Raw genomic sequence first — 15365 nt, 5'->3', positions numbered from 1 at the left:
GTTGAGTTTTTGCTGACAATATCCTTGACTAAGTGTAGCTCAGTAGCGTAGTGAGGGGGCAAGGGGGTGTATCATGAACTGGGCGCCACTCGCAGAGGGGTGCCCAAATGGTCTTCAAGACAAACTATGTATTTTTGGAGGGGGGCACCAATAAAGTATCGTGCCCCGGGCACCAGTTATGTTTGCTATGCCACTGGTGTAGCTGTCTGCAGATAGCTAGAATTAATGTGATGTAATACAACTTATGAAAAAGGATGCAGAATATTTTCAGGACCCAAAATTTCTTCTCTCAAACTTCCACAAAATTTTCCCAAAAATTTAACAAGTACACACAATGATAAAAAATTAAAATGGTATTATTTATCATTTTTCGTTTCAATAATTTATTAAGTTTAGGAAATTTATTAAGAGAGAAATTTAATAAATATATATACTTTTGTATATGGATTATATAGAATTTGTTAATGAATAATAAATAAATAAATGTTTTTTTCCCCCCCTTAATTGTACTATAAGCAAGTACACAAAAATTCAAATTTTCCTTCCTTTCTGACTTATGGAGGACTAATGATTTCTCAACTCTAAAACATTTACTAAAAATGAAATAAATTAAAAGTGCTAAAAAAACAGTTTTTTGTTGAGAGAAAAACACTCTTTACTACATTACACTTATCCACAAATGCATTGGTACAGAGGAAGAGAGAGTATAAAAATTTAAATTTGTGATGAAAAATCAGGGTAAATAAATGTGTGGATTGAAATTAGTTAATTAAAAGCAAAAATACTCAAATTAAGCAACATTTGTCATATTAGGTCATTTTAGTTCATGATCCCTTACATTTTGTTTAAATGTAATAAAGATACTCGCGAACACTAAGTCCAGTTTATTAGATAAAATGAGATATTTAAGGAAAAAGTAAATGCAATTATTCTGTAATGTATTTAGTTGAGTTATAAATAAGTTTGGTTTTCTAAACTGAAATTTATTTCTAATAAAATGTATCAACAACAATACACTTTAATCTAATGCATATTCAGTCATTATTGATGACTTCTTGCCATTTTTTAGGCAACCTGTCAATTATTCTTGCATAAAATTCTGGTAGTTTTGAATCAGAAAACTCCTGGATAACCTCCTGAACCTGGTCATGATTTTGGAAGTGTTGCCTTTGTAAAGCATTCTGTGGGTTCCTAGAAAAGATGAAAATCTGCTGATGTCAGATCTGGTGAATATGGTGGATGAGGCAAAGTAGACCAGTCAAATTCCAAAATTTTTTTTTGTGCAATCTTTGTGATTTTTTTTTTTTTGTTAACAAGTTCGGGATGTTTTTCTTGAAGTTTTAGCCAAAGCTGCTCTAACTGTTGAATGTACATCGAGTGACCAAAAAATTAGAGACACCCCTTATTTGAAAGTAAACCAGTCTGACAGTGGTGTAGAGTGACATAACAATGCAGAGTTGCTTATATAAGGAACACTCGGCTTCGGACGACGTAGTTATCGTGGAAGTTAATTAATGTCAAAATGGCTAAGACGAAAAATTTAAGTGACTTTGAATGAGGGATGATCGTCGGTGCAAGAAGAGATGGTGCCAGCATCTCTGAAACGACGACCCTTTTAGGATTTTTTCACCCAACAATATCTCAGGTGTTTAGAGAATGGCAGTTGAGAAGAAAAACTTTAAGTGATAAGGACACTTCTGGTCGAAAAAAGCTGGTGAACAAGAGAGGTGGAAGGCGCATAGTCCACAGCAACAGAAGGGCAACAGCACAACAAATTACAGCTGAATTCAATGCAGTTGCATCACAAAGCATATTCCAATGCACAACAAAATGGATTTTGCAAAGGATGGGCTTTAGCAGCAGGAGACCATCAAGAGTGCCTTTGGAATAGCAGAAAAATAGGAAAAGGCGCCTGTTGTGGGCCCAGAAACAACAAAATTGGTTACTCGAGGACTTGAAAAAAGTTTCCTGTTCCGACGAATCTCGTTTCCTGCTCCATCATGCAGATGGCAGGATCCAGAATATGGCACAAATGCAAGAATTCCTGGAGCCCTCCTGCCAAATGACAACTCTTCAGGCTGGTGGCAGTGGAATTATAGTGTGGGGAATGTTTTCCTGGAGTATCCCGAGTCTTAATATTTGTGGACACATCTCTGAATAGCACAGCTTACCTCAACATCGTAGCCAATAACATACACTCGTTTATGGCTGTAATGTTCCCTGATGGAGATGGTCACTTTCAGCAGGACAATGATCCTTGCCATCATGCTTGATCAGTTTTAAATTGGTTTGAGGAACATCAATTGGAGTTTAACCTGCTTCCATGGCCAGCTCAGTCCCCTGACCTCAATCCTACGGAGAATTTGTGGGATGAAGTCGAAAGATCACTTCAAAGCTTGGAAATGCCACCATCCAATCTGATCCAACTTAGAGCTGCCATTATGTCAGCATGGGCCAACATTCTTCAGCAACTTGTTGAGTCCATGCCAAGAAGAATATCGGCTGTTATCAGAGCTAAAGGTAGACCAACTCATTATTAGAGGGTGTCTAATTTTTTGGCCACTCAGTGTATACATTTACAGTAAGTTTCATTGCATGGCAACAACTCGAAATGGATACATACTGAATTTTTCTAAGCTGGTTTTTTCTGTATGTATGAATGTGTGTGGGGGACATCTTCACATAGCAGTATATCCATCTGGTCAAGCTCACAGCATTATAATAGAAGTATATTGCTATTATAATGCTACCAGCTTAACCAGAACAGCTATAATTTTATGAACTTGTAACATGTTTTGATTTTATCAACTAATCGGTTCATAGTATCATTACATTAAGCTCTTATGTTTTGTTAGCTTACGTTGAATATAAACCTGAAAAATTTATAATCACGTAATTGACGAGAACTCTATCTACACTTAAATCATGTCAAATTTTTTTATTTACTACTAAAGCATTTGATGATAATTACTGAAGCCTAATTTATATAATAACTATCAAGTATATCATTTCTGTTGTTAAATCGCTTCTATATTTTATCTTAAATTTACGTAAATGCATCAAAATGTAAAAAATACATTTTCTTTAGCTTTCACGCTGTTCTCCATATTATGCGACCAAAAATAAAACCGTGGGGCGTTCGTGTTTTGTTGCAATTTCTATCAATTTTTGTGGACTTTCCACCAGCGCCCCACGGTTTTATTTTTGGTCACATAATACCGAGAACACCGTGAAAGCCGAAGAAATTTTTTTTTTCTACATTTTGGTGCATTTATGTGAATAAAAAGAGTTTCTTTAAAACTTTCTTTTATATTTATTTTCTACCTTTTTAGTTTTATATATGTTGAATTATTGAAATTTTTACTTGGGAAATGGGTGACAGAGTAAGTTAATAGCGTATGACTGAATTATAATCAATTTATCGGAAACAAATAGTTCGTTTCTTTGAATGCGTGTTTAGTGGTTGATACTTTCATACCATGTGTAACTGTAGTTATAATTTAATTCTGAACGAGTAACCACGGCATTATTAAATTCTTGTTTGTTAAATGGTACATTTGGACAGTGGGGGTCATCGGATTTGTCAAAGCATCTTTACTGTAGTCTTATGACATTCTTTTGTGAATATCTTACGACTTGTCTGTCGGGTTTATTATAGCTATGAAAATAAATTTTAGAAAATCTACCAATAATATATAAATGAATTTACTACATAAAGCAAGGAAGAAATTCTTTTGTTTTTAATTTTTGAACAGACTGGATGGATATCGGTCACAAAATTCAGTTAAGAATCTATCCAAGGTTTGGAGGATTATAACAAGATTTACTGATAACCTTCACAAACTTTCTTCTTATATATATTATGGAATTACAACCAGAATTGGAATTAGCATAAGATATTTATGAATATTTAAAAATTTTTGTTGTAAGATATAACTATAATAGCTTTTTAACAAGAATGCGAGTTTTTTATTATTATTTATTTTAATTTGAAGAAATTACCTACGCTTGTCTTGCAGAGACTAGACATTCTCTTCATTAAATCCAGAAAGATCATTACGTCTTATATCCAATATCACTGGTTGCTGTTGTATTAATCAATACCATTTCCTGTTCCTTTTTTGTTATTGTTTACGTACGTATGGTACGTTGTCATCTTTCTTATTCCATCCGATTTTCTTGTTTTCTGTTACATTTCTCAATTCTATACAGTTGATTCCATTAATCAAAGTTTTTCGTTGGGAATAAAACGGCAGCACGGTGGGAGGCGAGGCTTTAATTTCTATAAATTTTAAAATATTTGTTAATAATTATTACAATGAATTAGATCATTTTTGTCAAATTGAGCGAATTAGAAGACGTTAATCGTGTCTGTTATTTAATTAATTAGTTGCGCATTGTTCGCCTTTGTATCGTTTACACAATGGATTTTAGTAGTTTCCTCTATAATTAAAAATAATACAATTTTATGCAAAGAATATTTACATCTTATAAATAGATAACTGTTTATTTTTCACAATTAACAATCAAAGTTTCTATTCATAAATGTGCTAAAAAATACAAAATTACTTCGAAGACAACGTTAAAAATAGCGTTTAAGTATTTATTTAAATGTTCATTACATCATCACATCGTTATTTTTATTATTAAGTATATCATGCCTGCATTCAATTTTCATACGTTTTTGCAATATTGAGATTTTTCTGTCCAGACTAAGCTGGATTATGGCCATAATAAATTGCAGCTTATTCTGTTGTAATATCATTTATTACATTCAATTTTAGTAATTCTAAAGTATTGCAAAGGTTGTATTCTTAAATCTCAATATGTAATCGGTTCAAACACCGTTATTTTCTAGGAAATATCGCATCCACAGACTCCAAAAATACTATCCAGACGACAATTTTATTTCACCCAGACACATTTCTTCTTAAATTTCATTCTTTGGTCTGCTGTAATTTTGTATCTACAGTTTGGGAAATTTGTCTCGGAGGAATAATAATAATAATAATTGGATTGCAATTCGAAAAAATTGTAGATCTATGTCATCCCGATGTCTGTCCTTTCTTAATCTCCAGAACGGAGTTAGATGGATGAAAGTCGAGACCAGACACGAAAAGCTTAGGAGCAGGATGTCCCGATTAGGTGTGTGTGTGTGTGTGTACACGAACTTCCGGTAGGTACAAACTGGAAGTCACGTTATTTCAGTTCAGAATCCCCCCCCCCGAAGGAGTTAGATGACCGACACGATTATTGCTATCAGGAAAAGTATGACGTACAGGGGCAAGTCACTACTAATTTGAGGTAAAATGCATATATTTTAAATTAAAAATATGATTAAGAATTGCAGTCCGACATTGTGACGATGTCATTAATCATAGACATCCTTCCCCTCCAAACAGGAAATTGCGGTACTGGTTTTTTACCTTACTGGGAGAAAGCAAGCTTTTTTAAAATAGAAATATTATTGGCAAAATGTAATGCAAACATTTGTTCTTTTCATTTATATTTTAAAACGGTTCTGCCAATTTGAAGTGGAAACATTCGCACGTTACCAATTGTCCGAATTTTTTATTTCGTGTATCGTATGCAGTTTGATTTTATAACTCCCTTCGGGTATAACAGAGTATTCCCCTTCTATTTGAACGCGTTGGTCGTAAAATAAATCTGGACTTATTCCACGGTTTCTCTCGGCGGAATCGGTATCTGTTTCCGTAATTTTCCCGTTTGTTTTCGGCGGTACAGTACGTTTGTTCGCATCTTCTCCACCGGGATTACCACCGGTTTATAGAGATGCTCTCCACCCAAACTCCGCTTCTGTCGACAAATTCGACCGCGTTAAAAACAAACACGCATCAAACAATTTAAAACAATTTCCGGAAACAAAGGCTAGATAAGCTAAAGTCTACGTCTTCGGATTCCGGGTATAAGATTAAATTTTATATATGCGACGTGCCTGTTGTCCGTTAGAGTATCTCTCTTTTCGATGCTTTAAAATATCGTCGGCCGGTCGCGTAACTCGATTTATCTTTTATTTCGGTGCGAAAGGAACCATAAATTATGCGAAATTCCCGTTTAACCCGACACACTTCTAACTTCGGGCGAAAGTTTTAATCGATGGGCACGTGTATAGAATCTGTTATTTTATACAGAATTTACAAGATTTTATTTCTCCGACAGCGGAAAAAAACGGATCGTTACCTATTTCCACGTCGAGTTCAAACGGTTGAGTTACGACGGGCGCGAGGTGGAACGTGGTTTACTTCCGTTGCTCCACCGACCGAATTTCGGACGGACGAGACGTCGACGTTAAGAATCTGGCAAGTTGCCACCCGTCGGAGGAAGCGGAACTTCTCTTTTTCTTCCCCCCGGAAGGCGGCGGCGGCAACTCCACGCCCCCCGGCGATAAGGCTTATCGGACGGGACGGTCCCGGGACGGAGGGCAACCCGCGGCCGCCTCTATATCTTTTCCAGTCGTTCCGGATTAAAAAAAAATGGCGGCTTACAAGGGGTGGTCCAGTTAGAATAGAAAAGGGGAACGTCGACTCGGTCGAATAAAAACCAAACTAAAATTCCCCGAGATAAGAACATACATTTTAAAATACATATTTTGCAAGTTTTCCAGGTAAACTTGGGTTCTTAATTATTACATCTACGGTCGTCTTTCCGATAACATTAAAAATAACGTCCGTCGACGGCTACGGTAAACGGTCTTGTTTTTTAGTGTGCCGACGGAAAGAGTAAACGGTAATTGTATCTTTAGACGGCGCTACTTCAGTCGAGTAAACTATTGGTTAATTATAACTCTTTTCCAAAATAGCGCGATGGGGCCGGGTCTGTGTTCCACGCCAAGTGAAAATTAACCCCCGAAAAAAATTCTCGTACGGTGATATAATAATAATGTGGAGGGCGTCGATGGCGTGGAAAACTACGTATAAATCGCGACGGTAATAGCGTCCGGAGGAAGGAAAGAAAAATTTGCACCGTAAAGACGAAGACCAGGCTAAAGGCGGACGAAACGCTTTATCTTGCGTAGGTGTTTGTAGGAAAGATAGCGTTGTTTACCTCGAGGACGAAACGTCACGTGTCTTTTTCGTCTCGGCTTTACCGTCGTACTACGGGAGAGGGGGAATTTATTGGCCGCGCGTCTTTAAAACGAAAAGGCGAGCTTTTGACAGGATTTACGAAACTAATTCCCGACCAGAGTGGGGGTGGGGTAAAGCCGGGGTCGGCGTCTGGTTTCGATCGGTTCGACCTTTCCATACCGGCGATAACGTCGTCCGTCGATTTTCCTCTTCGGGTTCCGACTCTTTCTCTCCCTCCGTCTTTGCTTAAGTAACGGAACGGACGGAAGTAAAGGAATTAACCGGGTCTCTTCAGTTAACGCGTATTTTTTCTCCGGTAATCCGGATTCGGACCTTTCCCGTTTTAAGTGGTTAATTTGTCTTTTTCTTTGGCAGAATATCCACACGGTCATCATGGATGATCGCAGCGAACTAGAGGAACTACACAGAAAGGCCGACGTCTTGACGGACGAGGTAAGAAAAATTTCCTCCCTCCTTAAAATTCGTCCGAAAGATTTTCCTCTTCGCGCCGCGGAAGCGCGTCCGACGACGGTGACGTGGCGGGGGAAAACGTACCCTCTAGCGGTCGGAGGCCCTAGAATTCGTCCCTTTACGGTCGACTGTTTCCGTCGGGTGTTCTCGCCCCATCTTCTGTGACGGTCGTGTCTCAAAATACGTAGTCGGATGCCGGTTTTATCGAGTCGAATCGGCCGTGGTAAAGTTTTTATTTGATAATATATCACGCGCGGTAAAGGGGGTGGGGAAACGGCGCCATTCGGCCACTGCCGTTAAAACTAAACGGAGAGGTTCCGACGATCGTTCCGGCTACTTTCGTCCTTCCCCTTCAAAATTAAGCTTTTTGCCATTCTTCAGATTCAAATTCGTGTTATTTACACACACTGACATTAACAACAACAAGAATACATACATACGTATTGTAACATTAAATTTGTGAATTACGTTAAATCTCAAAATTATTTTTAACCAATAGGCCTATATATTTAAATCCGAAACGTCCCCGGAATGTTTTTATACATCACATTAATTCTACAATTAAACGGCTAATTAATATTAATTAGAAATAAAATCAAATTAATTGGAGCTATTAAGTAATTTGAGTTATTTTGCATTAGTTAATTATACTTATTAAAAAGATATAAAGAATAATTATATCGCAATGGAATAGGCAATTGTAACGAACAAAAAATCGTTGGGTAATCTGTTTAAATGGAGACAAATTGTCATAGTATATGCTCACGTGTATAGTATTTATACCTACCAAAAAAATAATTGAAGATTATTGTATTATAATGGATCGGGGGAAGATGTCTAACGTTTTGCTTATGAAGGAAATTATAGCGATAATTTGGGTTTGGGGCCTCTAACGAAAGTATCATATTCTTGAGCATGTTTTCAAATAAAACTTTGGAATATATCAAAAATAATTATGTATCCTGTTTGCAATGACGAATTTTCTACTCTGTCATTTTAGGCATCTTACCTCGAGGTATCCGGGTGAGATGCCTGAAGAATTGGGGTAAGATAACAGATATTCGAAAATTAATTTTATGCAATTATATCTTATCCAAATTTAATTTATTGCATATGTAGTACAAAGTACTTTATAGTAAGTGTAACAACACAGTATAAGCATTGTTAAGTTCACCCCGCCCGTTCTAACTAGCTCTATAGCTAGCTGAAAGCTTTCTTCAGTCCCGGAACCTTTTTGAGAAGTCTTTATATAATTTCTATGCATATCCTGCAATAAAACGAGAAAGCAAAAATTTATTAAAAATAGGCATCATATCCCAAGAAAAATGTGGCATCTTTCCCATTTGTCGGGGTAAGATGCCTAGTGGAGTCGCGTGTTCTAGCCTGTCCGATCGGGATCGGCGGTAGCTGACAATGGAAACCTTAATTACGTCACACATTGTTTTTCGCAATTTTTAATAAATTCTATTTTAACTTTTAGTTTTAAAATGACTAGAAACATTTCGTAACAAAAACTTCGTTCTTATCTTGCTTTTATTCTTCTCGGATATGAAAAATGTGGTAATGGTAGCCAACTACAGGGTTTCAGCACTCAATATTGGCCCAACGATCCATTATACAAACACACGACAATATCTGACGTCATCGTTTGAAAATAAAAATTAGGCATCTTACCCCGATCCACTCTAAATAAGAAGTGGTACTTATATTTTTGAAATTATTTTTATCGTATTATTCCTGTTTTAACGATGAATTTATTCCTTTCGTTTGTCAAGTACTAATTGTTTCATCTGTGGGATGGAGAACAATGAGTAGATTATTTTGGATTTATTATTTGGAAACGATACATTTTTATATGACTAATAATTTTGTCTTTTCGTTTTTGATATGAATCGTAATTTCTTTAAAATTATAACTAAAAGTATATTTAAATTATTGCCAAAATAATTAAACGAGGAAAATGCTTTGTCCATCTTACTGTTAGATTCTAACAGTTTCAAATTCAGAGTATTTGGAAATTAAGCTTGGCCACAGATAGTATGAGTTTTTTTACTTTTGTAAACAGTGAGAAATTGCTGTTTTCTCTTAGAAAAATATGAAGTTTTCTGTATGACATACGTTCAAAATCAAAGAGAAAATTTCAGAAATCTTCATTGAATTCCTCCTCCTGGAACTTCCACGAAAGACGGAGACGTTGGCACTTTGGAAAATAAACACCATCGCGGTAAAAGGCTTTCGGCTTTATTTACTCTGTGCCTCAAACTTCCTTCACCCATACCCCTCTAACGTTCGGCCAAATTAATATATGACGACTTTAAGGCACGGAGTAAAGTTTGAAGCTTTTTTCCGTGGTGATGCTTCGTCCGAAACTTCCTGTAATTGTAGTCTGTGAAATGTGTACTTTATTCCCATCTCGAATCTTCCCGTCAAATCTGCTTCCGGTATTCTTAAGCCACAACTTTCAAAAGTTTCCTTTCCTCCGATGATTTTGCCGGGCTTCACTTTTTCTACCTGGTCCCACCAGTTTTTTTCTTTTTTTTTATGGAATTCGCAATACAGTTTATATGTCATACCAAATTACACATAATGTCATCGTTATCTTGTATCATATTTAAGATATTATATATTAGATTACCAAATTTACACCAATTACGTAGTAGATAAACTTCAGTTATCTTATTTCGGAGATGGTACTTTTCCAGAAGTTCAATTATAAATTGTCAATATATTGTTTAAAGTACGTTTTGAAAGAGTTTGATTTAAATTTGGAGTAACGAAGTCTGAGGTTATAACGAAATACTAGGAATAAAGAAACAAAGAATGAAAAAGTAAGATGTCGGAATGGAAAATAGTGATTGATAGAATACAGAAAGGAATTGAAATAGTTTGGAGAAGTAACATAATAATTTGGAGAATAGCGAGGTTGAGGCCAAAGTTTTAAACGCGAAAACGTGTACGTCGGACGTTCGGCGCCGCTTTCCCGTAAGCCTAGAAGTTTGACAATGGCGTTTGGAATGTCGAACATCATTCCACTGATTTTCCAAACGCCATTGTCAAACTTCTAGGCTTACGGGAAAGCGGCGCCGAACGTCCGACGTACACGTTTTCGCGTTTAAAACTTTGGCCTCAACCTCGCTAATATTTCAATTTTATTAGGAAATCTTAACACGTTTACATTAATACAAATTACATTTTAAATTAATAAAAAAGTAACTTGTTTCTTAAAGGAAGTCTCCTTTTTCATTATAGATGAATGGTTTTAATAGCAATGCTATCAAAAAGTATATACAGTTAAACCTGTTTTTATGCGGGGGATAGGAACCGCATTAAAAAAAATCTCACGAAACTTCACGAATGGCTGTAAATAGTAGTTTTCGCAACACAATTAAAAATATTTTTTTTATGCGGTCAACAGGGACCGCATAAAAAAAGTCTCACATAGAAAATAACTCAAAACCGTACGAAATAGAATTTATTGACAACAGATGTCAGCGCTTGACTGTATCGTCTGGTCTATCGTCTGTTTTACATATTTTTGTCCAGGTGGTGTTTTGTTGACTTAAAAAGTAAATTATTTCATTTTTCGCATATTCATGCAATAATATTACTATAATAAGTGCATTTATGCTATAATAAGTTTATTTAGCTATAATAAGTCAACGTAAGACACGACGAATCGCACGAGACTAGTCGCCAACTATACCGCACAAATTAAAAATTCGCATTAAAAAAATCGCACAAATAAAAATCGCACATAAAAAGAGCGCATAAAAACAGGTTTGACTGTATATATAAATGATATCTTTTTGCTACTGCAGAGAGGAATGAATCCTGTACTGCTATAAAAGTATTTTTTAGCCTAAATATTTACATATATACTGCAAGTTTAGACTTTTATTCTTTGGAAGGTGTTACAAAGTCCAGAAAGATATTCTTCGTGTAATTTTTTTATTTGTGATGGTTTCATTTATTTTATTTATTTATTTATTGAAGTAGTTAGACCTTATTCAAATTACTTACGGGTGAATGTAAATTGGATTAGTCGTCTAATAAACAAAATGTTTCAGATATAATAACTTATTACTAAATATTTCTGTGCTGCCATCTGGTGGTTACGAGATGAATTGAAGGAGTTACCTTGAATATAGTTTAATATGAGTAGATAAAATTGTGTTCAAAACATTTTATTTAGTAAACTACATTATACGCAATTAAAGTGTTAATGTTACCCTTGGTGCCAAGATGGCGGCTCGTCTCTGATTCCAGCAAGGAAACAGTGGGACGCACGTTCTAACCTAACCTAACCTATTCTAATAATTTGGTTGCTAATAATTATGGTAATTTATTAGAATAGGTTAGGTTAAAACGTGCGTCCCACCGTTTCCTTGCTGGAATCAGAGACGAGCCGCCATCTTGGCACCAAGGGTAGCATTAACCAATTAAAGATATTCAAACATTGGATTTAATTTTGATTCAGAATTGCATTGCATTTTATAAAATGATAGTTTTCTTATCCCAAGGAGTTAATTTCTTCTGATTCCTGCTATGTAATATTACCTATTGTTAGTGCAGTTTTAGTATCTATAGTTTGAGAGAACAAAAAAGTGGATTTTGTTTAGATTAAGCATTTTCCTGTTAGGAATATATAGTAGAACTTTATCTAAATCGGAGGTTCCCAACAGGTGGACTGCAAAGCCACGCTAAGTAGTTGGATAAAATGGTTAAAATGACACATTTTAAAGTCGCTAAATTCTGAAAAAAAATCGCTATAGGGAAATTACACTTTTTGGTAAATAAAGTATTATTTTACGTAATTTTTTCGTTATTTTACGTAATTTAATATATACGTAATATACGGTAATACGTAATGTAATAATCGTAATATGCTTCACACTTATCAAGAGCATTAAAAACTACTTCATCTACATGGACGTAAACACACGTTTCCTGTAGGCTAATTTCAAAATTGATTCGCAATTTGTATTTATGGTTGATAAACTATTCGCAGGATTTCAAAACTTGTCTTGGTTTTTTGAGCCATTATCGACTTCCCGCAACACACTAATATTTTAGTAATGCTTAAACCCTATATTAACAGTTATTCAAATTCCAATTGGACGACTTATTAAATAAAAATAAAATCGTACAAAAATTAGTCCAGCAGCTGTAAACATCATCACTTTTCTAATGTTTTCGACATTGGTTAATTATAAATCGTTTTATCTGTCGACGATGACATTTGGACCTAATCCCTCTCCCCCTTCTTTACAACCGGTAGCCACGTGAGGGGCAAATTACGCGATGGTTTTAAAACGGGTCTCAGACTCAAACGCAGCAAACGGCCAGTCAAATACTTGTAGGCGAGGGCTGTATTCAATATTATTCGGTAAACCAAAAATGCCGTAATTAGAAAACAAAGGCCTCTTTGTTGCCAGGCCTTTACGACTTACGTAAACAGCTAGTTTTTTTTAATCACCCCACAAGATGTTAGAAACATCGATTTTTTTACAAAAGAAATCAAGGCCGCGGGACTGATACGAAAGCTTAACGGGCCGCAAGTTTCCCATCCGTTATAAAAGCTAACGACCAGTATTTCTCACACCTGGGCCGCGATTTTACAAAGAGTTTACAGATCGAATTTAGATTCAATTTCATGTATCAAACTCGCCCCAGAGGAAGTAATCGACCTTTAATGCTCGTTGGTCCTTACAAATAAAAACAATTCGTTATATAGAAATTTAACTTCTTTATTTAGAAGAAGTTTTACATATATTTTTGGCTAAAAGAGTTGTGTACGATGCAAAAATTCGTTATACGGAGAAATTCGCTATATAGAAGTTCGACTGTATTTATCTGCTATCAACTATATTTCAGAAGTTTATACTGTACTAGTAAACTAACATAGAAAAAGTATTAGAGCTGTGATCTACCTGTTGTCTGGCCAGTAATACTTAATAATAAATGTGCTGTAATTTTCTCACAATTGTTTAAGTATGCCATATGTCCAAGAAGATTGAGAATCACTGATCCGGACAGTAATTTCAGCTGTATGAAAATTACTCTATTTTGTTACATGTGGTAGGTTTGTCAATATTGTACTTACAATACAGAGTTAAATAATATAAAAATAAGTCATTACTTTTTTATTCTTGAATAGACTAGAATGTCTGACAACTTATTGTCAGTATTAAGCATGCATTGTTTTTAATAATAAAGTGCATACAATATTAATTGAATAAAATAAATATAAAAAAATACACAATGACCCATAAAATATCTAGTGCAAACATTACTGAATGGAGATTGAGGAAAGGACCGAAGGAATTTAACAAAAACTTCCACTATATTATTCAGTATGAATTATTAACTGATGTTGGCATTAATCAAATACAAAATTCACTTGTGTCACAATGCTCCTGTTTGCTTTTCTTAATTGAAGGCAATTAACACGAGAAATTGACATTTGACTACAAAAAACAGATCAAAATGAATAAATAATCTGACACCTTGGAAGAAATAATTCACTAATTAATCACGATTTAATTTTTAAAGCCTTAAATTGTACTGAACTTTGGAAGAAGCAGCACTTCTTTTTGAAAGTAACTGATGAATATCAGTTTGTTTATATTTTTATTAAATGTTCAAGTGGCTTTAAAAATAAAGACTCATTTATTCATCAACCAATAGATGTCAATTAATCCTCCATACTTGATAAAATCAACAAAATACATTTTAAATAAGACTAATAGCTTTTTATTAACAAGTACAAAATTACCTCAAGAAAAGAAATGCACCTCGATGTTTTTTCCTTGTTTCAGGGTTCCAAAGTGCTGCAGATTAATATTTTACGTAACCCTCCTCGGCTTTTGGGACTGCACCAGTTCTTTTCGACATGGATTCTACTAATCTTGCAGTTATATTATCAATTTTGGAACATTCTTGATAACCAAGTTGTACAAAATTTGAAGGCTAACAATTTTTACCTTTAATATTGAGCACAAGTGCTTAGTTGGGGTTAAGTCTGCATATTATGTAGGCCAGTGTAGTGTTTTGATCTTTTTGGAACCAGGATGTAATAATCATAGCTGTGTACTTGGGATCTCTGTCTTGATAAACATACTTCTTTCCATAACTGATGGAGAAGTTTGACGACAAAAGTTGTTTATAGTCATTCACGATGAAGTTCTGGTATTTCTTCATATGCACTTTAGAAAGCAGTGGCTTTTTTAGCATGATTACGTGAAGTGTTTGTAAAATATTATTCAGTTTTTGAGCCGATAAAAATGGATCTTTCTTTTGCTTTTTACAGCATCTGTCCTCGTGAACTACTAATTTTCTTGGGCGTTCAAAGTTTGCGAAATTTCTGTTTCATAGATTTTGAACTTTTTCACAATACTACTTAGTGTGTACGTAAAACACTAGTTAACTGGTGGAATTTTTTTTTTTTTTTTTTATAAAAGCCAATATTAGACTTTACTTCTACTCATCTTAGTATGATTTTCTAAAATGTTAGTAAATTTTTTTTTAGTTTACAATTTTCTTTCATATAGGAATCTACACTTTTAAATTAGAAGAATTAATCCTTTCTAAAGTTATGGAAGTTTTAAAAGTTACTTTAATGCAGTGATTAGCTACAGTTTTCCGCTTTATATTTTTACTTTCGTTATTTAAATTAGTTGATTTGTACAAAAGTTTTTCAAGAGGGTTTTCACTTAGCATGCAAGGAAACATTTTTGACACACTATGTATATTTCAATGGTCAAAAATTTTCCGATATTTAGGAACTGTTTGTGTTAGAAAATGACACAA

At 34.8% G+C, this 15365-nt stretch overlaps 1 protein-coding gene across 2 annotated transcripts in view; it reads left to right on the top strand.

The window, feature by feature from the left end:
* Positions 1-15365, top strand: part of LOC136989238 (synaptosomal-associated protein 25-like) — a 53018-nt gene that overhangs the window by 26367 nt on the left and 11286 nt on the right. For both annotated transcript variants that reach the window (XM_067287348.1, XM_067287349.1), the window contains exon 2: positions 7461-7538. In XM_067287348.1, coding sequence (XP_067143449.1) covers positions 7479-7538 — 60 coding nt within the window. In that variant the 5' untranslated portion in view covers positions 7461-7478. The remainder of the gene's footprint in view (positions 1-7460; positions 7539-15365) is intronic.

The sequence above is a fragment of the Centruroides vittatus genome, unplaced genomic scaffold (genome assembly GCF_030686945.1).
Source record: "Centruroides vittatus isolate TY-2023 unplaced genomic scaffold, ASM3068694v2 scaffold_450, whole genome shotgun sequence".
Taxonomy (NCBI): Eukaryota; Metazoa; Arthropoda; class Arachnida; order Scorpiones; family Buthidae; genus Centruroides; species Centruroides vittatus.
Note: the sequence above shows the minus strand (reverse complement) of the source record. Positions and strands in the feature narration are given on the sequence as shown.